This window comes from Oncorhynchus tshawytscha, linkage group LG05 (genome assembly GCF_018296145.1).
Source record: "Oncorhynchus tshawytscha isolate Ot180627B linkage group LG05, Otsh_v2.0, whole genome shotgun sequence".
Classification (NCBI taxonomy): domain Eukaryota; kingdom Metazoa; phylum Chordata; class Actinopteri; order Salmoniformes; family Salmonidae; genus Oncorhynchus; species Oncorhynchus tshawytscha.
This window is the reverse complement of record NC_056433.1, coordinates 58,672,796-58,695,993: the sequence shown is the minus strand read 5'-3', so window position 1 is coordinate 58,695,993 and position 23,198 is coordinate 58,672,796. Positions and strand designations below refer to the sequence as shown.

Sequence of the window (23,198 nt, the reverse complement as noted above, 5' to 3'; positions counted from 1 at the left end):
TGTCCTCCAAACACGACGAGTTGAGTTTTTACCAAAAAGTTATATTTTGGTTTCATCTGACCATATGACATTCTCCCAATCTTCTTCTGGATCATCCAAATGCTCTCTAGCAAACTTCAGACGGGCCTGGACATGTACTGGCTTAAGCAGGGGGACACGTCTGGCACTGCAGGATTTGAGTCCCTGGCGGCGTAGTGTGTTACTGATGGTAGGCTTTGTTACTTTGGTCCCAGCTCTCTGCAGGTCATTCACTAGGTCCCCCCGTGTGGTTCTGGGATTTTTGCTCACCGTTCTTGTGATCATTTTGACCCCACGGGGTGAGATCTTGCGTGGAGCCCCAGATTGAGGGAGATTATCAGTGGTCTTGTATGTCTTCCATTTCCTAATAATTGCTCCCACAGTTGATTTCTTCAAACCAAGCTGCTTACCTATTGCAGATTCAGTCTTCCCACCCTGGTGCAGGTCTACAATTTTGTTTCTGGTGTCCTTTGACAGCTCTTTGGTCTTGGCCATAGTGAAGTTTGTAGTGTGACTGTTTGAGGTTGTGGATAGGTGTCTTTTATACTGATAACAAGTTCAAACATGTGCCATTAATACAGGTAATGAGTGGAGGACAGAGGAGCCTCATAAAGAAGAAGTTACAGGTCTGTGAGAGCCAGAAAACTTGCTTGTTTGTAGGTGACCAAATACTTATTTTCCACCATAATTTGCAAATAAATAAATTAAAAATCCTACAATGTGATTTTCAGGATTTTTTTCTCATTTTGTCTGTCCTCGTTGAAGTGTACCTATGATGAAAATTACAGGCCTCTCTCATCTTTTTAAGTGGGAGAACTTGCACAATTAGTGACTGACTAAATACTTTTTTGCCCCACTGTATATTGACATAAAGGTTAACGATTCTCGTCCTCCTCTTCTAAGGAGGAGTAGTAAGAAGGATCGGAGGACCAATGCGCAGCGTGGTAAGTGTTCATTATATTTATTTATAACTCAGAACACTAAATAATAAAACAACAAAGAGAACGAAATGAAACCGAAACAGTCCTGTACGGTGCATACATAAAACACAGAACAGAAAATAATCACCCACGAAACACAATAGAAAACAGGCTACCGAAATATGGTTCTCAATCAGGGACAATGATTGACAGCTGGCTCTGATTGAGAACCATACCAGGCCAAACACAGAAATAGCAAATCATAGAAAAACTAACATAGACAACCCACCCAACTCACGCCCTGACCATACTAAAACAAAGACATAATAAAAGAACTAAGGTCAGAACGTGACAGAAAGGCCTTTCAGCACGGAAGAAGCCACTGCTCCAAAACCGCCATAAAAAGCCTACGGTTTGCAACTGCACATGGGGACAAAGATCGTACTTTTTGGAGAAATGATGAAACAACAATAGAACTGTTTGGTCATAATGATCATTGTTATGTTTGGAGGAAAAAGGGGGAGGCTTGCAAGCCGAAGAACACCATCCCAACCGTGAAGCACGGGGGTGGCATCATCATGTTGTGGGGGTGCTTTGCTACAAGAGGGACTGGTGCACTTCACAAAATAGATGGCGTCATGAGGAAGGAAAATGATGTGAATATATTGAAGCAACATGTCAAGACATCAGTCAGGTTGTTAAAGCTTGGTCACAAATGGGTCTTCCAAATGGACAATGACCCCAAGCATACTTCCAAAGTTGTTGCAAAATGGCTTAAGGACAATAAAGTCAAGGTATTGGAGTGGCATTAAAGCCCTTGACGTCAATCCTGTAGAACATTTGTGGGCAGAACTGAAAAAGCGTGTGTGAGCAAGGAGGCCTACAAACCTGACTCAGTTACACCAGCTCGGTCAGAAGGAATGGGCCAAAATTCACCCAACTTATTGTGGGAAGCTTGTGGAAGGTTACCCGAAACATTTGACCCAAGTTAAACAATATATAGGTAATGCTACCAAATACTAATTGAGTGTATGTAAACTTCTGACCCAATGGGAATGTGATGAAAAATATTACATCTGAAAGAAATCACTCTCTCTTCTATTATTCTAACATTTCACATTCTTAAAATAAAGTGGTGACCCTAACTGACATAAGACTGGAATTACTGGGATTACTGGGATTAAATGTCAGGAATTGTGAAAAACTGAGTTTAAATGTATTTGGCTCAGGGGTATGTAAACTTCAGACTTCAACTGTACCTGCGACATTCCCTTTAGTAAACTGTAACACTAGTCTAGCACACTAGGCTATATAGTGTGTTGTAACACTAGTCTACTACACTAGGCTGTATAGTGCCTCCAAGGCTGGCTAGGCCGAACTTTGCAATGGAACGTCATTAAATGTAATGTCACGGTGTAAGGGAAGTTTATGACAACCTTGTGTAGGCATTATGACAGAATATTTACATAAAACATTACAGATCATTGAATATGGAATGATTAGACATACAGGATGCATGGAGCTTTTTAATCGTTTTAATACTGGTAGCATCCTAGTCAATGTGTCCCAGGCTATAGGCTCTGTCTGTCTCTGTCTCTGTCTGTGTCATGAACGTTGTTATAAGAATCTGACCAAATGCAGCGAGGGTTGGATTCATCATCTTTATTTAACGTGAACCGGCAAAAAACAATAAAGAAGAAAGAAACGAACGTGAAGCTATGCAGCGCTCAAGGCAACTATACACACACAAGATCCCACAACCAACAGGTGGGAAAAGGCTGCCTAAGTCTGATCCCCAATCAGAGACAATGATAGACAGCTGCCTCTGATTGGGAACCATACCAGGCCAACCTAGAAATAAAGAAACTAGAATGCCCACCGTAGTCACACCCCGACCTAACCTAAAATAGAGAATAAAGAATCTCTAAGGTCAGGGTGTGACAGTACCCCTCCCCCCCAAAGGTTCGGACTCCGGTTGCAAAACCTGACTCTATAGGGGAGGGTCCGGGTGGGCATCTAGCCTCGGTGGCGGTTACGGTGCGGGACGTAGACCCCGCTCCGCTTGCGGATCCGCCCACTTCGGTGGCGACTCTGGTGCGGGGATCATCGCCTGAAGCTCCGGACCATGGATCGTCGCCGTTGGAAACGGACCGTGGATCATCGCCGGTGACTCCAGACCATGAAATGTCGCCAGAGGAACCGGGCCGTGGATCGTTGCCGGAAGCTCCGGCCCGAAGATCGTCGCAGGAGGAACCGGACCGTGGATTGTAGCCGGAGGAACCGGACCGTGGATCGTCGCCGGAGGGACCGTATCGTGGATAGTCGCCGGAGGCTTCGGACTGCAGACCGTCGCTGGAGGCTTTAGTGCGTGGAGCTGGCACAGGGTGTACCAGGCTAGGGAGACGCACTGGAGACCTGGTGCGTGGAGCTGGCACAGGGCGTACCGGGCTGTGGAGGCGCACTGGAGGTCTGGAGCGCAGAGCTGACAACCTTCGCTCTGCAAATGCGGGGGACTGGCCCAGGACGCACTGGGCTGTGGAGGTGCACTGGAGACACAGTGCGTAGAACCTGAAAACATTGTACCGGAACGATGACACTCTCCTCAAAGCGAGTGCGGAGATCTGGCACAGGTGGCATCGGACGGCTAACACACTCCTCAGGGCGACTGTCTTGCCTCTCCAGCCAAACCAACAGCTCTTCCGCTTCACTTTCTTCACATTTCGCCAACCACTCCTCGAAGGTCTCTATCTCACCACTTCGTTCACTCTCTCTCAATCTATCCAACGCTTCCTCCATGGTCTCTGACTCACCCCTCAGCGTCGCCGACCACCCCATGTGCCCCTCCCAAAACATTTTTTTGAGGCTGCTTCTTGGGCCTACGTCGTGGCCACGAACCCCGGTGTCGTCACTGTCCCTCTTTCGCTGCTTCCTCCTGCTTCCATGGCAGGCTTTTGTCTCCTGCCATTATTTCATCCCAAGTCCAGGATGTCCTCCACTCCTGGCCCAGGATCCCTGCACCTCCTGGTCACGCTGCTTAGTCACACCCCGACCTAACCTCTTTCTTTCTTTCTTTCTTTCTTTCTTTCTTTCTTTCTTTCTTTCTTTCTTTCTTTCTTTCTTTCTTTCTTTCTTTCTTTCTTTCTTTCTTTCTTTCTTTCTTTCTTTCTTTCTTTCTTTCAGTGGGCCAGGCTCTGTCTGTCTGTCTTTCTGTCAGTGGGCCAGGCTCTGTTTGTCTGTCTTTCTGTCAATGGGCCAGGCTCTGCCCAGGCTCTGTGAACAAGCCCCAGTGCTACAATTACCTTTTACAGATTGCTTGATTTATTTACCCTGAGCCCGTTTTCCTTCATGTTCACTGTAATCTTCCATTATTTACAGCCAGGCAAGGAAGGCATAGCTCTCAATCACTTCCGCAGCATCCATCCTTATTAACATATTGTTCACAGAGGAAAAATACATACTTTTTAGCCTTCTTCTGTAAACCAATCATATTATCAATCATATTATCATATTATCACATTTTCAATGTATCACATCAAAAGAAATGAAAAATAATACAACCATTGTCCAGATTACTTACAAGCTTGCTTTTAAACCGGTTGGTGCATGTGGAGCTGAACTTTTTTTTACGACACACATGAAGTCCCGAAGAACCCCACCATTATGGTTACTCACTACTAGTTGATATTTCCTCAGGGAAGTATAGCAGTTCTGTGTAGGTGTCCTCACAAGATCCAGAGCAAGCACAGCTATCAATGCAGACAGTACTCCTTAGCAGCAACAGATATGCCATGGAAACATTAACTCATTTACAGTGGGGAGAACAAATATTTGATACACTGCCGATTTTGCAGGTTTTCCTACTTACAAAGCATGTAGAGGTCTGTAATTTTTTATCATAGGTACACTTCAACTGTGAGAGACGGAATCTAAAACAAAAATCCAGAAAATCACATTGTATGATTTTGAAGTAATTCATTTGCATTTTATTGCATGACATAAGTATTTGATACATCAGAAAAGCGGAACTTAATATTTGGTACAGAAACTTTTGTTTGCAATTACAGAGATCATACGTTTCCGGCAGTGTATCAAATACTTGTTCTCTCCACTGTATCTTCCACAAGCAATTCTCTCCAGGTCTCGCACGATACTAGGCTAACTTCGAGGCTGTCAAATACCTCCACGATGAAACGGTAGCTTCAGTCTCTACTAAGTCTTTCTTAACAAAATAAATATAACTCTCTAATAAAATAAAATCAGTATTTCCCTCCAAAACTCGGGTAGATATGGGTTATGTTATACTTGTTATGTTATACTTTTATAGTTTTTCTTCACCAACACTGATAATGTCTCCTCATCCTTTTTTCAACATCTCTTTTTTCTTTCTTCAACGTCTCCGTCTCAGGCCTCCTGTTAACCAGGTCAACTCTCCCATTGGCCTCAGCTTAACAAGCTACCATATTGGTCAAAACTTAAAAGTAAACTAATCTATTCACTAGTACATTAAAGAAATATTTATTTTGAAAAAATGCATTAATGACATTACACTTCAGGAGCAATTCGATCACCTTTTATATCTAATACAACGTAATTATAACAAACTCTACTTGATTTTAACAAGGGTATTACACAACATTCTCTGGACATCTAAATCAATGCTTATTTTCCTTGGTTCCTGAACGTGTGTAATATCAACAGTCAGATAAATAAATACAATTGTCTATAAAATACATTGACCCCTTAAAGATGGTTACCGTGGTAACGGATTGGAGCTATTGTGAGGAGCTGCATTTGTAAAGTTGGCTGCTAGCTGACCCTGAGGAATTCAGCTGTTGGGGTACGCATGCATTTATAATGAGTATGTACAGTGTTCTGCTGTTCCACTTTTCCTGGGAGAGAAGGGTTTGCTCACCGGAGCCACTGATATAGACACAAATTACAACTTTCCTTAAAAAAGTAAGACAGAGCTGGCTTTTTATTGAAATCTGTAGCCAAAAATAAACTTATTTTACAGGCAACATCTCCATTCATGTGCATATTCTCAGCAGTGCCTTTGATAAGCCAACAAAAGAGTACATATTTTATACTCAAGAGTGAGGGCTCACGTTAGAGACATTTGGAATGACTCGTCTAGTGAATTAAATCTAATCAGCAGAGCTGTTCCCATAGAATGGCTGACAGAGAGAGATAGAGATGGAGTTGAGCCGGTGTCCTCGCTCCTCACCACCTCTGCAGAATCTGCTCCTGCGTCATGTAGTTTCCATAGCACCCTGAGCAGAACTCACTGATGATAACACAACATACCAAAGTGCTCTTCTTTTACTGTTTCCTTTTCTCTCTGACACTTGGTAGACTGGAGAGAATAGAATATTAGTCATTGTACTGTATACAAAAGGATATTCAAAATAGAAGCTCAATAAACTGTATACAATTCAACAAGTGATACATTACAGGCATGGCATATGTTCCTTTGTTATGTATACTCCAATACTCGATTTGACTTGATTGAGCGTTGGGGTACCTCTTCACCCTGCTCTTAGAGTAAATGAGACCAACCTAAATGAGACCATAGATTGAGTCCATAGATTTCCCACAATGTCAGATTGCTGATGAACTCATTCAGTTTTATGCAATCTTTCTGTTCTAGAGGCAATTCATCTCACAGAAAAATGAGATTCAGTGGGTTATAGGATTCATTGATTGTGTAATGCAGCTAATCTTGATCAGGAATTTGAACCCTTGTTTATTGTTGGTTGTAGAGAGAACATAGTATTGGCGTCAGTTCGTTTTCACATTTCTGAATTGTTTAGGATTGCTATGTAAGATAACCACAGTCTTACAATGAATGGTGCCTAAAACAAATAGATACATTTCACGCACTGTGGATCAAGTGTGTAAAATCTTGCTGTGGCTTTGTCAGTCAGCTTTCTTGACTACTGTGGAGATTAAGGAGACCTTATCTTGTCTGGCTGATGCTGCTTCTTCTTTCTCTCTGCTGCCTGTCTTCAACTTCACCACTCTCTGTCACTTCTCTCTCTCTCTCTAGCCCCATTGGGAATATTCTCACACACAGGCAGCTGAGCCTAGCACTGGAGTCCTGCAGGTCTGATCTGTGTGAAGAGGCCCTATATAATCAGAATTATACTTCTATGAGAGGCCCTCCGGCTCTATGCTATACAACCAGTCATAAGAGCAGGGATCTCACTCAAAGGATCTGATTAGGAAACACACACGAAGCTGCTGGATATTTCTAAGGGTATTTCTTTTGCTGCTCAGACAGCCTCTTCCCTGCATTTTGATTGGCTGTTGACACCTCTCTGTGGGTGTGACCCCTGATGCTGCTGTGTGTGTGTGAGGACTGAGGAGAAGATGAGAGGGAACTGGCAGCTGCTGCTGTGTTCCTGGAAGTAGGAGTGTGGATGTGATAGAGGGATTTCACTGTGACCTTGTGTGATATACTCCTGCCCCCAGAGAGCCTGGCTCCATACCGGCTTTATGTCTCCCAAGCTGAAATATCATTTATATCCCTGCTCTGCTCTGCTCTACAGTATTGGAGAGAGGCTCTTTACAAGGCGCTCCGATTAAAACAGGGTTGTTTGTCTCCTTTACAATAGGATTTCAGAACAATACAAAGACCAATACATGGAAAATGTGGCTTCTGGAAAGAAGGTTGTCCTGCCTGCGCTATAGCCATTGTTGTTGTGTGTGTGTTTTTGGGTGAAAAACAAAGATGAGTGGTGGGACCCAGCCTGTTCGCTGTGGAGTCACTACTGGCTGGTGGAGGCTGTGGAATCAGTACCCAGCTGCCCCTGCTCTCCACCTGCACAGCTGTCCTCCCACCAGCAGCCACGCTAGCTGGGCCCCAAATCTAACTGTACACACTACACAGCACAGTACACTAACCAACGGCACGCCTCTCAGAGCTGCTACTGCTGCGTCTGTAGGAATCCAAATATCATCATATGGTTTAGCTTATGATGAATAACCTTGTTTGACTGCCAGAACTGATGTGACTGCATCTTTCAAAATAAACAGAGACAAAAATCTTACAGTGACGTTACAGTGAGCGATGGATTTGTACAGGGACAGTGCAATTCACACGCTAGTTGTAGTGGCATAGAGCAGCCCAAGGTTAGGGGACAATCACAGCTTCACGTCTTGGTATTTTTAGTGGTGTTTAATGTGGTATTTACAAGGACTAAAACAGGAAAAACTAAAATGATAAACATGTATCTTGTTAATTTGGCATTGATTTCCCAGCAGAGACTGAACGATGGGTTCAGTATAATAGAAGAACGTTTTAATTATCACAAGGGTACATTTAAGTAATAAGGCACGAGGTGGTGTGGTATATGGCAGTTCTTAGGCACGACACAATATATTACAACCCCCGAGGTGCCTTATTGCTATCATAAACTGGTTACCTACGTAATTTGAGCAGTAAAAATAAATGTTTTGTCATACCTGTGGTATATGGTCTAATACACCACAGCTGTCAGCCAATCAGCATTCAGGGCTCGAACCACCCCATTTCTAATCACATTTATACCACTGCTTTATTATTAGAAATGTTATTTAATTGGGGGAATGATTGACTTTTGTTCAAAAGATCTCATTATGGCCTCCCGAGTGGTGCAGTGGTCTAAGGCACTGCATCGCAGTGTTGCGGCGTCGGTGCAGCCTGGGGTTCGACCCCAGTTAGCTGACTTCGGTCGTCAGTTGAACGGTGTTTCCTCAGACGCATGGGTGCAGCTGGCTTCCGGGTTAAGCAAGCGGGTGTTAAGAAGCGAGGCTTGGCGGGTCATGTTTCGGGGGAAAGCATGACTCAACCTTCGCCACTCCTGAGCCCATTGGGAAAAACTGTTTATACAATCTCCAAGAGAAAGGAATATGGTCTCTCAGATACAACTCAGATCTTACCCCATCGTTACATGGAAATAGGACACATTCATACTAATTGTCTTCTATAATTTTGAGTGCAGAGCTGCTAATTATTTAGTGCAAACTGTCTTCACACAAACATGTTCCACCGTTAGTTAACCAGTGGGGATGTGCAGAGAGGCTTTGTGAGAGACTATTCTATTGCTGACTGATCACTAACAAATTAATCACGTCCAGATCAGTGTCTATTTATTGTTAGTCCAATGTTTGTCTCCTTTCTATTATTCAATATATTAAAGACTGTGGATAGGCACACATAACCACTTTGCACTAGAGGACTTACACTTACAGAGATGTTTCAGCTTATACTACCTTGATAGCGTACCTTGTACGTATTGATAAGTGGCATCATTTGTGATAGTGAAAAAAGACAGATGGAGAATGTATGCTAATAGCACATTTTATGAGCCCTGATATCTACCATTTACTTTACCCAGTAAATCTATTTTAGCCCTAAGAAATAGTGCTTAGGAGTTGTTGTCCACGGCTGAATATTACATTTTTATTTGTGTGAAATGACTATACTTCTCCTTGGTAGTTGATGTAAACTATACTGAACAAAAATATAAATGCAACCACAACGCAACAGCAATTTCAATTTTTTTTACTGAGTTACAGTTTATATAAGGAAATCAGTCAATTTAAATAAATTCATTAGGCCCTATTCTATGGATTTCACATGACTGGCAGGGGCGCTGGGGAGCCACTCCTCAGTTTCATCAGCTGTCTGGGTGGCAGGTCTCAGACAATCCCGCAGTTGAAGAAGCCAGATGTGGAGGTCCTGAGCGAATGGGGTTACTGCCAAAATCTCTAAAACAACGTTGGAGGCAGGTTATGGTAGAGAAATTAACGTTACATTCTCTGCCAACAGCTCTAGTGGACATTGCTGCAGTCAGCAGGCTAATTGCATACTCCCTCAAAACCTGAGACATCTGTGGCATTGTGTTGTGTGACAAAACTGCACATTTTAGAGTAGCCTTTTATTGTCCCCAGCACAAGGTGCACCTGTGTAATGATCCTGCTGTTTAATCAGCTTCTTGATATGCCACACCTGTCAGGTGGATGGATTATCTTGGCAAAGGAGAAATTATCAGTAACAGGGATGTAAACACATTTGTGCACCAACATTTTTAGAAATAAGCTTTTTATGTGTATGGAACATTTATGGGATCTTTTATTTCAGCTCATGAAACATGGGACCAACACTTTACATGTTCAGTTTATATTTTTCTTCAGTATAATTAGGATGTGGCACTAGTATGATGGTATTGCTGTGCTTTGTAACAGTGTGAATAGTGGCTTTGACTCAGGTTGGCTAAATGCACTTAACTTTGTCGGAGACAATTAAGAGCCTGGATGACGACCGTGGTTCAGCATGGCTACGGCTAATTACATTTAATCTTCTGCAATGCTGTCCTGACCTAATCGTGGGGATGGCGAGGCGAGGGCCAAGCAGTGGGGAGATTATTTAAAGCAGAGTGGGTCAGAGGAACGCTCGGCTAGTTTATGTTGTCGATAACTCAGGACACGCTAGCCTGGCGTCAGCACACATTAATATGGGATTGAAATGCGTTACATTGACAGTCTTCTCTCCCTTTCTTTCCTTCTTCTCTCTTCTCCTCCTCCCCCTCAACAGTGCAGTGTCTGGAGATGACGACTAAGAGGAAGATCATTGGGCGTCTGGTGCCGTGCCGGTGCTTCCGGGGTGAGGAGGAGGTCATCTCAGTGCTGGACTACTCCCACTGCAGCCTGCAGCAGGTGCCCAAGGAGATATTCAGCTTTGAGCGCACGCTGGAGGAACTCTACCTGGATGCCAACCAGATCGAGGAGCTGCCCAAGGTGGGTTCTGCTGGGGCTGAGGCTGGGGACAGGGCTGGGCCTGGGGTTGGGACTGAGGCTGGGGACGAGGCTGGGGACAAGGCTGCGGCTGGGGTTGAGGCTGGGGCTGGGAAATGAAAGGGGTGAACTAGAAAAGAGGCTCTATAAAGCCAAATAGTTCAGACAACAGTTATTCCCTTGAATTTCCCCCACATTACTAAAGCATGTCGTAATGATCGATGGAAACATTATCTCAGCTCGATGCACTCTCTCTTCATGTGGCGCTCAGTGTTGATTGGCTAAATAAGTTGCCAGGCCAACCAGACCCCCACAGACCAAACAGTGCCGCAATGTCCTTCCTGTCTGTAAATGAGCTGCTTATGAAGCAGAGAGTGAAACACAAATGGACTTGCTGACTCTTGTCTGACCTTCACATTGAACTGAAAACAATACAATCTGTGAATGTAGCTTTCGTTAAGACTTTCAACGGAGATCTATTACAATCTTGACAATAGTGTCTTTGTTTTAAATTGAAACCCCTGGCTGAATACATCGTAGTCGTTTAGTACAACATTGATGAAATCCAACAATGTATTGGCTGAATGTTTACAGTGCACTTAACTGTGATATCCTTCAGAGTGTTTCAGTGGAATTACTACATTTCATGAAATTTCACAGTGTTCATCAACAAACTCCCAATTAGATGCTTTTAGGCGGCAGAAACCGACTTTGGTATCTTCAACTTCTTTTTCTCATGACACCCGAATATGGGGACCCCGCTCAGGCGTTTTCTTTTACGCCTGCTACGTTAGGTTAGGGTCTTTGTGTAGAGAGTTCAGGGCCAGTGTGGCTCCTCACAGGGTTGCATAAGACCAGGCATTGATAGATCCAGAGTGTGTGGTCCTTTATGTAAGTGTGGCTCATGTATCAGAGTGATGCCCTGGGCATGACTGGACAATGCTGGCTCTCCTCTCCAGTCTTCATTGTTGTAGCTACTCCCCCTCTGGCTCTTACTGCTCTTAAAGAGTAATGGCCTCTCATAATGGGCATGTTATAGTAATGTCCCCACTGGACTGTAATGTCTCCTTGACTGCATCTCAAATGGCACCTTCTTCCCTTTGTAGTGCACTACTTTTAACCAGAGCCCCATGGGCCATATAGGGAATAAGGTGCTGTTTGGGATGCAGAGACTCAGAACGTCTCCCTTTCTATTCTTTCCTTTTCATGGAGAAAGGAATGGACTGCAGTCAAATATAGGAGAAGGCGCTTGCTGATACTGTATTGGCTGGCTTTGAATGTAAAAGCTGATCTATTCATTATTCATGATACACTGTGCACTGGTAATTTGTAACCTGTTATCTCAAACATCAAGTGGCATGCTGTGATGCACATGCACACTATAATTCTGTATAGCACCCTTTCTCTCTCTCTGTTACCTCTCTCTCTCTCTCTCTCTCTCTCATGTGGCTCCCCCCTCTATATAGAGCTGTGGAGGACTAATGCTGTCCCACAAGGTTACTCAACCGAGAGTGGCTGCTCTTACAGTGATCAATGGGAAACCCGTTAGAATGTTGAGACGTTACTCATTTAACAGCATCGTATCACTAGAGACCAGCCTCATTGAAACGCAATGCATGAAGTCTCACCAAGTCTACACTCTTTCAACTCAGAAGGCTGAGAGTAAAACTTGTGTTTCTTCTATTCTGCCTCTCTCTTTCTAAAGCAACTATTTAACTGTCAGGCTCTCCGGAAGCTGAGCATGCCTGACAATGACCTGTCCAACCTGCCAACCACCATAGCCAGCCTTGTAAACCTGAGGGAGTTGGACATCAGTAAAAACGGTAAGCGAGTGAGATCCATCAATCTCTGCTAGTTTCTACTCGGATCTATTCAAAATCTCTACTCTCTACTGATACTAAATGTTTGCATGATGTACAAAAGGATGAGTCATGAGTGGTAATTGGTTTATGAATGACAAACATGTTTCTATTCCATTCCATCTTTAGGTATTCAAGAGTTCCCAGACAACATTAAATGCTGTAAATGCCTATCTGTTGTGGAGGCCAGTGTAAATCCCATTGCCAAGTAAGTGAAGAGAGAAAGTGTATCACTGTGGTGGAATGGCTGTAGTCTATAGGGACAATGGTAATGCTGTACTATCATCGCCAACAGCTGTGTCTGTCGCTATGTACCAAGCAACAACCACAGATGACCTCAGTAAGAAACATCCATTAATATTTCAGTAAAAATGGCTGTAGAAATTATGGGTCAATCTTTTTAATATTTTCCAAAATCGCCCCAGGGCAACTCTAACAGATAAACATAAAGAGGCAAATAACTACATGGGAGACTGTTCTATTTGTGTATCTGAGGCTTTTTTCTGAATTGAAATGATTTGAATAGAAGAATAGAAACAATTCCATCAATGTTAAACTAAGACATTTCTGTCCTGCCCTGTTAATTATCTTAATTGATACTGCATTGTGTAAATATGCCGTTTGTTAAATATGGCATATTTCGCTGTACTTGCATTAACATCTGCTAACCATGTGTATGTGACCAATAAATTTGATTTTGAGTCGTTTTCTGTCCTTACAGAGGGTAATGCAGGTCTCTCTGCTAGTTCTTGACATGACGTGACTCCTGCTATTAAATACATTGAAAAGCCATGAGGAGTTGCTCTGCCACTGAACATTTTTTACGCCATACATTTAGCATTTTTTGGTGGAAAATCATAGGTTGACAAACAAATGGCTCCTCGTAGACTAGAGTAAGGATGTATTACTGATTGGCTTTTTATTATACTGAGACTAGGGTCTCTCTTACAGATGAGCCCTGCATAAATACATCAAACACACAATACACAATGTTTCCAAACATATTAAGAAAAAACAGACACATTTATCAACGTAAAGGTCTCTGATCAGTACTCAGAACTGACCAATGGGGATCAGAACATCTCATTTCAGAGATCTCACATAAATGGTACAAGAAAATTAAAATCAGCTTTACTCAGCTCTGTAGAGACTGAAGGGGCCTCCGCTGTTATCCAAGTCTGAGCCTGGGTTTGGCCATTTTAATTAATGATGATAGATACATAGGATGTTTCTACATGAGTGCTTTGTAGATAAACACAAGAAAATGCTGCTTTCTCCTTACATACAAAGAGGCCCAACCCATTTTTTGATACAAAACACAATGGTGAGTTGTACAACTATCACCAGTAATAAACCTAAGGGCACAATGAAACAGCATCTAGTGGTTTAAGTGTAGCTGCTGCTGCATGCGTATAGATAATATCCCCAGAATCTAAAATAAACATTCAAGTGGCCTGGACAATTTCCTTCCTATTAACAAAAGTCAGACATGCTTGTTTCTGTAATAAAAAAAACCCTGAAACTTCAACTTCTTCGCCAACTCAGTGACGTTTTTTAAACAAAGGTTTGTCACCAAGCCAGCTACCATGATATTTGTAGGAAGGAACTCACTCAATTTGTGTACCGTTCAAACTAGGCATTACACATTCATTTAAATCTTGTTTTTTGGGACCTAGAAAAAAGCATGTATTTTGTTTGCATCTAGCACTAACTTTAGATCAAAAAGTGACATCTGCAGTGCTTGAAAATCTGACTTAAAATGTGAAAAGGCTTGGCTAACCGATGGAGCAAGGGAATACAACACTGTCTCATCTGCATACAATTATATACATTTTTTGCAGCATTACCAATGTTATTTATATATGTTGTAAACAATAGTGGGCCGAATATTGAATATTGGGGCACCAAGGTATGAGTATGAGTCATTCTGTAGTGCTGCAGTGTGCTAGCTTTTCTGACAGTGCTGAGTGGAGCTGTTTCAGGGGAGTTGGGGCGGGCTAACATTTAGCCTGACTTTAAATGTGTCTGAGGTCCTTAGCCTCTGTAAATCCTGTACCCTGGCACCAACTAACAGGAACCTGCTCTCTTTCTTTCTACAATTCTCTCTATTCCCTCCCCTCTCTCTCTCATTTTCAATCTCTCCACTGCAGGCTCCCAGACGGCTTCACCCAGCTCCTCAACCTGACACAGCTCTTCTTAAACGACGCCTTTCTGGAGTACCTCCCCGCCAACTTTGGCAGGTGAGCTCAGCTTATGGAGTACCCTGCTCTGCGTCTGTGGGTCCTTGGGTCCTCTGTGTATGTATAGGGTTTGGATTGGAGCTTTTATTCTGCGCTCCGTTACATGTATGCCTGGGTGGGTTTACATTGTAAACAGACTGTTCTTTATTCTCTGCACACAACGCCTGGTAAAAAGCACCAGCCTGGGGCTTGCTTTAATAAAGCAATGGGTTTAGCAGCATCTCCTCTCTGGTTTGGTGATGAATTGAAAATAAAGTAACAGTTCATCAAAACGGCAGTGGTATTGCTCTTGGGCTCAGTGTAATGGAATTTAAGGTTGGGGTGTCATGTTTTCTGATCCAATACTTGACAGTCCTATGCATATCATTAACATCTATTACTACTAAGGTTAATTTACCAAAGTTACTGTAATCTTCAGGAATTTTGGTAATTAACAGAAAATCTATCGTAAATTTGGTCATTTCTACTTGGATAACTGTAAAAAAAAAAAAAAACTTTTCCACATTTTGTTATGTTACAGCCTTATTCTAAAATTGATTAAAATGTTTTTTTCCCTTATCAATCTGCACTCAATACCCAATAATGACAAAGCAAACCGTTTTTTTAGAAATGTTTGCAAATGTATAAAATAAAATAAAAACAGAAATACCTAATTTACTTAAATATTCAGACCATTTGCTATGATGCTCGAAATTGAGCAGAGGTGCATCCTGTTTCCATTTATCATCCTTGATCTTTTTACAACTTTTACAACCATCTACCTATGGTAAATTCAGTTGATTGGACATGATTTGGAAAGGCACATACCTGTCCATATATGGTCCCACAGTTGACAGTTTGTCAGAGCAAAAACCAAGCCATGAGGTCAAAGGAATTGTCCGTAGATTGTGTCGAGGCACAGATCTGGGAAAGGGTACCAAAAAATGTCTGCAGCATTGAAGGCCCCCAAGAACCCAGTGGCCTCCATCATTCTTAAATGGAAGTAGTTTGGATCCACCAAGACTCTTCCTAGAGCTGGCTACCCGGCCAAACTAAGCAATCGGGGGAGAAGAGCCTTGGTTAGGGAGATAACCAAGAACCCGATGGTCACTATGACAGAGCTCCAGAGTTCCTCTGTGGAGTTGGGAGAAACTTCCAGAAGGACAACCATCTCTGCAGCACTTCACCAATCAGGCCTTTATGGTAGTGTCCAGGCAGAAGCCACTCAGCTGTAAAAAGCACATGACAGCCCGCTTGGAGTTTGCCAAAAGGCACCTAAAGGACTCAGACCATGAGAAACAAGATTCTCTAGTCTGATGAAACCAAGAATGGCTTGAATGCCAAGAGTCACATCTGGAGAAAACCTGGCACCATCCCTACAGTGAAGCATGGTGGTGACAGCATCATGCTGTGGGTACAAAATCCGTTTTGTCACCAAAGCCCCATATACTACCCACCATTGCGACCTGTACGCTCTCGTTGGCTGGCCCTCACCTCATACTCGTCGTCAAACCCACTGGCTCCATGTCATCTACAAGACCCTGCTAGGTAAAGTCCCCCCTTATCTCAGCTCACTGGTCACCATAGCATCACCCACCTGTAGCACGCGCTCCAGCAGGTATATCTCTCTGGTCACCCCCAAAACCAATTCTTTCGTTGGCCGCCTCTCCTTCCAGTTCTCTGCTGCCAATGACTGGAACGAACTACAAAAATCTCTGAAACTGGAAACACTTATCTCCCTCACTAGCTTTATGCACCAACTGTCAGAGCAGCTCACAGATTACTGCACCTGTACATAGCCCACCTATAATTTAGCCCAAACAACTACCTCTTTCCCTACTGTATTTATTTGATTTATTTATTTATTTAGCTCCTTTGCACCCCATTATTTTTATTTCTACTTTGCACATTCTTCCACTGCAAATCTACCATTCCAGTGTTTTACTTGCTATATTGTATTTACTTTGCTACCATGGCCTTTTTTTTGCCTTTACCTCCCTTATCTCACCTCATTTGCTCAAATCGTATATAGACTTGTTTATACTGTATTATTGACTGTATGTTTGTTTTACTCCATGTGTAACTCGGTGTTGTTGTATGTGTCGAACTGCTTTGCTTTATCTTGGCCAGGTCGCAATTGTAAATGAGAACTTGTTCTCAACTTGCCTACCTGGTTAAATAAAGGTGAAATAAATAAATATAAACTTCAGAACAAGTCTCACTGTCCTTGAGTGGCCCAGTCAGAGACCGGACTTGAACCTGATCTCTGGAGAGACCTGAAAATAGCTGTGCAGCGACGCTTCCCATCCAACCTGACAGAGCTTGAGAGGATTTGCAGAGAAGAATGCAGGTGTGCCAAGCTTGTAGCGTCATACCCAGGAAGACTCAAGGCTGTCATCGCTGCCAAAGGTGCATCAACAAAGTACTGAGTAAAGGGTCTGAATACTTATGTAAATGTAATATTTCAGTACATTTTTTATAAATTTGCAAAAAAAAATGTAAAACATGCTTTGTCATTATGGGGTATTGCATGTAGATTGATGAGGGGAAATAAACGTTTTAATACCTTTTAGAATAAGGCTGTAAATCAATGGGTCTGTATACTTTCCAAATGCACCAAATGCACTGTATAAAGGTTGTTTCATGCTGGAACCCTGAGTTTATCGTTTTTATTTAGGATAATGTTTTGTAGCTTTGTCATTCCATTTTTTTGACTCTTATTCAATTATTTCATGTATTTTACATGTGATAAGGCCACGCAGAGTGCCAGAAATTATTACAGGCACCTGTGACAATCTGAAGTACCCAAAGGGCCACTAAATGCCTTGTGATAGATTACATAAAATCCTTGAAAGATGAAAATTCTGGTAATTTTCAAATAAACTTCAAAAGATTCCAGGAATATACCCTCCCTATAATTTATTTTGTATGTCTTGTTGTGATTATGTGTGTTTTTGACATCCTCTACCTTTCAGACTTTCCAAGTTACGGATCCTGGAACTGCGAGAGAACCACCTGAAAACGATGCCAAAGTGAGTGACTCACCACGCAGAGACCTTACATCACCAGGGCAGCTAGAGTTAGCTACAGAGACGTGTTTGATCATGGGATGGAAAGGAAAGGGTACAGTAAAAGACATCCCAGGCTGAAACTAAACTCTTTGCCAACATACTTTTCACTAAAGTACATAGATAATTTTATTTAAAAAAAATTATTTAACCTTTATTTAACCAGGCAAGTCAGTTAAGAACAAATTCTTATTTACATTGACGGCCTACACTGGCCTAACCCGGACGTGCGCCGCCCTATGGGACTCCCAATCACGGCCGGTTGTGATACAGCCTGGATCATTTGCAGCCAATATCATTGATTCATACAAATAGAGAGAACTACAATGTTGAACTGTTTTAGTGTTATCTATCCACAAGTTAATAGAGTATTTTATTGCAACGTCTCTATGTCTTCCACAAGCACTTCAAATAAATGATAGCCTTCATCCCACTCCATCCAGCCTACACATAGCCTACCCACCTCACGTCTGTCCCCTCTCTCCTATGGAGGAGCTACTGAAGTAGCCCCTGAAGTAGCCATGAAATGTGTCTGTTAATGGAAGCACTGACAGCTTTAGAAGCCAGCATGCCTACTCAGTCCCTATGAATAATCCAACCCTGCCCAAGGTACTCGTCAACACAGCAGGCTTTGGTTTTACCATTCCCCCTGCATCACACGCTGGGGGGCAAATAGCCTGAGTAACATTCTGAGGAGGAATCTTAATGGGCAGATCAGAGTCAGAGCATGGTAAATAGCAGCTTCTAAAGCAAATGCCATCAGTCTCTCTCTGTGCGATGGGTAGCATGTGTCAGAGGAGGGGCGCTGTGCTGTGGTCTTGTTATTTGATGTCTAAATGAAATGTGAAGAAGGCCCCACGTTGGAGTGTGTGTGTGTACTGGTGTGTGTGTAGCTAGTGGAGCGCAGCCAGTGATGTTTATTTATCATAGTGGAGAGTGTTGCACTGTGTGCCCAAGAGACAGACACACACTGCTCACATTGGTTGGTGCATGCTGGCTCACTCAGGTGTCCTGATTTGAAAACAACTTTTATCCCACCATAACAATAACCCTACCCCCATCCCTCACACTAGAGATTGAATCAAATGAAGTACACTCATCCTCTGTCACCTCTAATGTGGCACAGCAAGGGATGTTTATTCATCTGCGTAAACCAACTCAAACATGTTTCCCCTTGAAGATGAGTGTAATGTCCTCATTCAGTTAATGAGTGTGTCACGTTATCACAGAGTCATTGGAGGGAAAGTGTATCCTAGAGGAAGGGTATAGATTGCAAATAGGATTTTGATATGTAATCAAGGTTGGGGAAATATTCTGCCATGAGGGATCTGATCTGTTTGTTCTCACATCATAATTGAAATGAACTATATGGCCCAGCTGCTGTATATCATGACATAAAACATACATGGCAGACTATCCTCTTTAGTGATTTTACTAATGGACGCGCACCACTCAAGACAAAGGTCCTCTGCAATCGCAAGCCAATACAACCAGTAATGATGTGCAATACATCTTAGATGAAATCATTCTGACATTGCTCTCCCCGGCTGACATTGTGTACACTGCATGGATGAAAGAGTTTAATTTGAGGTGTTGCATGGTGCAATGGAGAAAGCCATTTCATGTTATATTAATCATTAACTAACTGCATTGTTTTGATTTTAGCTATTTATATTTGTAGTGAATATTATGTGAATGTGTGGGGATATCTGGCAAGCACGGCGTCCCCTCTGCGATGGCAGAGTTGCAGGAGGCCTGTTTGGGAAGGAGTTTGGCTGGTGATTGGCCTTTCTAAATGGTGACTTTGTTTCTATGCCAGAATCTGAGGCTCTTCCCTCTTGTTTGCTGCAGGTCAATACACAGACTGTCACAGCTGGAGCGATTAGACTTGGGAAGCAATGAATTCACTGAACTGGTAAGAAAAGAGGCCCTTTGAAGACGGCAGTCACGTGGACAGCAGCTGTCACCACACAGGCAGCCATGACCCAGCAGACCTGGAAGACGAGCCAGGCCCCCCTCGCTCTGCTCTGCACCCTCATTACTTCTCCAGCACTGCTCCCTCCGCCCGCTGTTTGTGTGTGTACATGTGTGCGTGAATGCGTGCCATGGGAAATGGCTGGTACAATAGAGAGGTACTGTGAGATTAGTTTAAAATGTTGCATGATTATTGACCGACAATCCATGTGATATCTAAAATGGGGCAATATGAAGTGTGTGGATGCAGAATGCTCAGGGAGGGAGGGAGGCTTTTCAAGTGCGTAACTTTTCAAGTCATCCTTGGTTAACATGATCACACACTGTGCTGGGACTGCGGAGCCCCTGGGAGAGCTGCTGGGTGATGCCATGCATGACATGCTCTGTGCCACAGGTCCCACTGATGCCTTAATTGTGCATGTCTAAATGTGCTGTTAGACTGAGGGCTGGGCTGCCTCCACGGACCCCTCTGTGACTCACTGTGGCGATGGAACACACTCACTATGCACACGGCAGCACCTGCCTCCTCCTCACTCAAGGTCAAGATTAACAGGCAAACAAACCCATCTCAGAATGACTGGGTGATATGTTCCAACCATCGAATTTTAAACATAAGAGCATTTTTCTGTTTGGAGTTGGTTGTAGGTCTGAACCAGCGTTTCTCAAACGAGGGGTCGCAACCCCATGTGGGGTCGCCTTATTTGAAAATAGGGTTGTGAGAGAAACTCTGAAGTGAAATAAAAAAGATTGAACTTGCTTCATAGCCGGTAGCCGCTAGATGTATTAAACAGAGCTGTTTCTGTTTTCTTCCTAAAAATGGCTCCATTTTTTTGAACAGTTTAAACTACAAAATATTATGACCCCATTACTGAAAGATAAGACTCTAAGACACGTATGTGTCTTCTGTTTCCCTGCAAAGCCCACAAGCCACGCAGGACTTACTAGAACAGAGTGGACAAGACCAGGCACTAAATCAGACTGGGGGGAAAATAATATCAAGATCATACAAAATTATTACCTGATGGTCTTCTGAACTTCCCATTACCTTTCTGATGCATTTCAGTCACTTCAAAACATACTTCCTTCAGATTGAAATACTGTCAAAAGTACTGTCAGACTGATTTGTAATAGACTGTCATAACCCCAGTTTAAAAAAGACAACATTGGCCGTTGATTACGTCACTTTGTTTACATGATGGAGTCGTGTAAAAAAGTTTGGGAACCCCTCGTCTATACTTTCTGTCACGTCTGATGTACCTTTAGTATTTCCAGGACTTTGTCCTTGGGAAGTGAGGAAAAGGCATATTTTGCACAGCCCGTTCCAAGGGAGCAGATGGTTTGGCATTGTGATAAGCATGCTTTGCTGAAGCCCCCAAGTTACTGCAGAGAGAGAGAGTGCCCATCAACTCTTCCTGGTGCTATAGTCTGAACTCACAATCTGTGTGTCCTACTTAAATACAAGCCTTCCTCCCTCCACTTATGGCCTCTCTTGTCCTATCCCTTCCCCATTCAAGGACTCCTGTTGCTTTTTGCTGATAGTGTGAGCAACATTGCCAATTGCATCTCAATTCCCCTCAAATAGAATCCTGTAGTCTAGCTTTATTGCCTGCTGATTTCGAAGCCCAGGGAAAATATAATGCATTTTCTCGCATTCCTTAAGCTGTTGTCTGCCCCATACTTTGTGCCAACATACCTATTGCATTTCTTCAGCTGATGGTTTCTGTGGCGAATGTTAGATTATTCTATCAGTGTTTTTCAGCACGGAGAATTCATGGATTTTTTCCAGAATTCCGTCCTGGTTTATTGGTATTTCTTTGTAGAGGCAGACACCTTTCCCCTTAATTTAACTAAGCTCTGGAATGTAATTCAGAATCAACAGAGCTTCTAGCAGGTTGGCTGAACCAGAAGCTCTATGAAAGCTCTGATTTCAGCTCATGCCTTATTTTAGTGGCAATCAGTCTTCTACTCGGTTTTACTAAACTGCAAACATTTACATGTATAAGACCAGGATTCAGAAGACCTTATCTTATGCACCTTATGTGCATTCAGCACAAGCAGCTCATTGATATGAATGAGACTGAAAACATTGTCCTTCTTGCTCTAGGCTAAACGCATGCAGAAGATGCAGATGTGAAAACGTCTGCAACTTCAGAAGCATTGTCATGTGACGAAACCAAACAATGACCTCAGCACATGTGGGCCCAGCTGAGCCACGAGCAGATGCTGAGTCCTGTGTGTCACAGGCAGAGAGTGAGGAAAGTTTCCTAATTAAAGTCCCTGCCTGGAGAAGGGGAAGGGGGGAGGGGGAGGGGGATGCAGATGCCGGTGCTTGGAGGGCCGGGGTAGAGCAGAGCAGTGGATGTCATCAGCAGAGAGGAAATGACATCCCAGCGCTTCAAAGACAGACAAGAAGACATGCCTCTGCACAGGAAGCTCCATGGCAATGAGCACCATCCAAGTGTTTAATCTCCATCCGGAGAGAACAGGAGGCATGGTAGAGGTGCCAACACAGTCCACCATGCCAACCCTTCTCTTTGTTTCTCATTAACGCTGAACTTACAAGTAAAATAGTGTGGTGCTACTGTACTGACTCCAGCTGTACTGTAGATAGTGAGTTATGGATTAATGAGTCATACTACACACAACACTCCAAGAGTTCAATGAGGGATTTGGAGATTGTGTGTGGTGTTTTGGGAGGGTAGTGGGCAGGTAGGGGACACGGCGACTACATGGGACATTTTTAGCACCGCATCCATTACCCAATGACCTTCTTTATACCCTTAGTGGGATGGAAACTTCATTTGTTTTTTTGGGGGTTTGAAGTTTACTCTAAATTGTACTTTTTTTGAGCAGATAATAGAAAATGCATTGCATCAGTCTGATTTAGATTGCTATGTTGTAAAGTCTCAAATGATACTGTAGGAATTTCTATTATTTTTGAGAAAGTGGTTGTGTACCTCCTGTTTTTGTTGTTGTTAGGTTCTGGCTGCTTCCATGCTGAGATTCTGTTAACTTCGCTCACAAATTCTGTCACTGAAGCTAGCACATACCATTTTTTTTTAGGAGAATGCCCTTGGCAAACTTAATAAAACATCACTACTTTTTCAGAAAACACACAAGATACTGTAGCTACCCTCACAACTATGAGAAAAAAGCTGTCAGAAATAACAATCAGAAATAGTGTAAATAGAAAATAGTCCACAATACTATTTGGAGTCCTTATTGACTGCCACACCAATGATGCCACACCATGCTGGGGAAAGAAATGCATGAAACACCTAGATGAGAGAGATTGGAATTGATTTGGGCAGCATGAAGGACTGTGGGGTCTGTCACTTAGTCTCTCAGGTTGGCCTAATGGAG

At 43.0% G+C, this 23,198-nt stretch overlaps 1 protein-coding gene across 11 annotated transcripts in view; it reads left to right on the top strand.

Annotated features, from left to right (window-relative positions):
- Nucleotides 1-23,198, top strand: part of LOC112251575 (leucine-rich repeat-containing protein 7) — a 192,318-nt gene that overhangs the window by 116,536 nt on the left and 52,584 nt on the right. For all 11 annotated transcript variants that reach the window (XM_042322154.1, XM_042322161.1, XM_042322159.1 and 8 more), the window contains 6 exons: nucleotides 10,516-10,718; nucleotides 12,421-12,538; nucleotides 12,704-12,782; nucleotides 14,725-14,814; nucleotides 17,769-17,825; nucleotides 19,713-19,776. In XM_042322154.1, coding sequence (XP_042178088.1) covers nucleotides 10,530-10,718; nucleotides 12,421-12,538; nucleotides 12,704-12,782; nucleotides 14,725-14,814; nucleotides 17,769-17,825; nucleotides 19,713-19,776 — 597 coding nt within the window. In that variant the 5' untranslated portion in view covers nucleotides 10,516-10,529. The remainder of the gene's footprint in view (nucleotides 1-10,515; nucleotides 10,719-12,420; nucleotides 12,539-12,703; nucleotides 12,783-14,724; nucleotides 14,815-17,768; nucleotides 17,826-19,712; nucleotides 19,777-23,198) is intronic.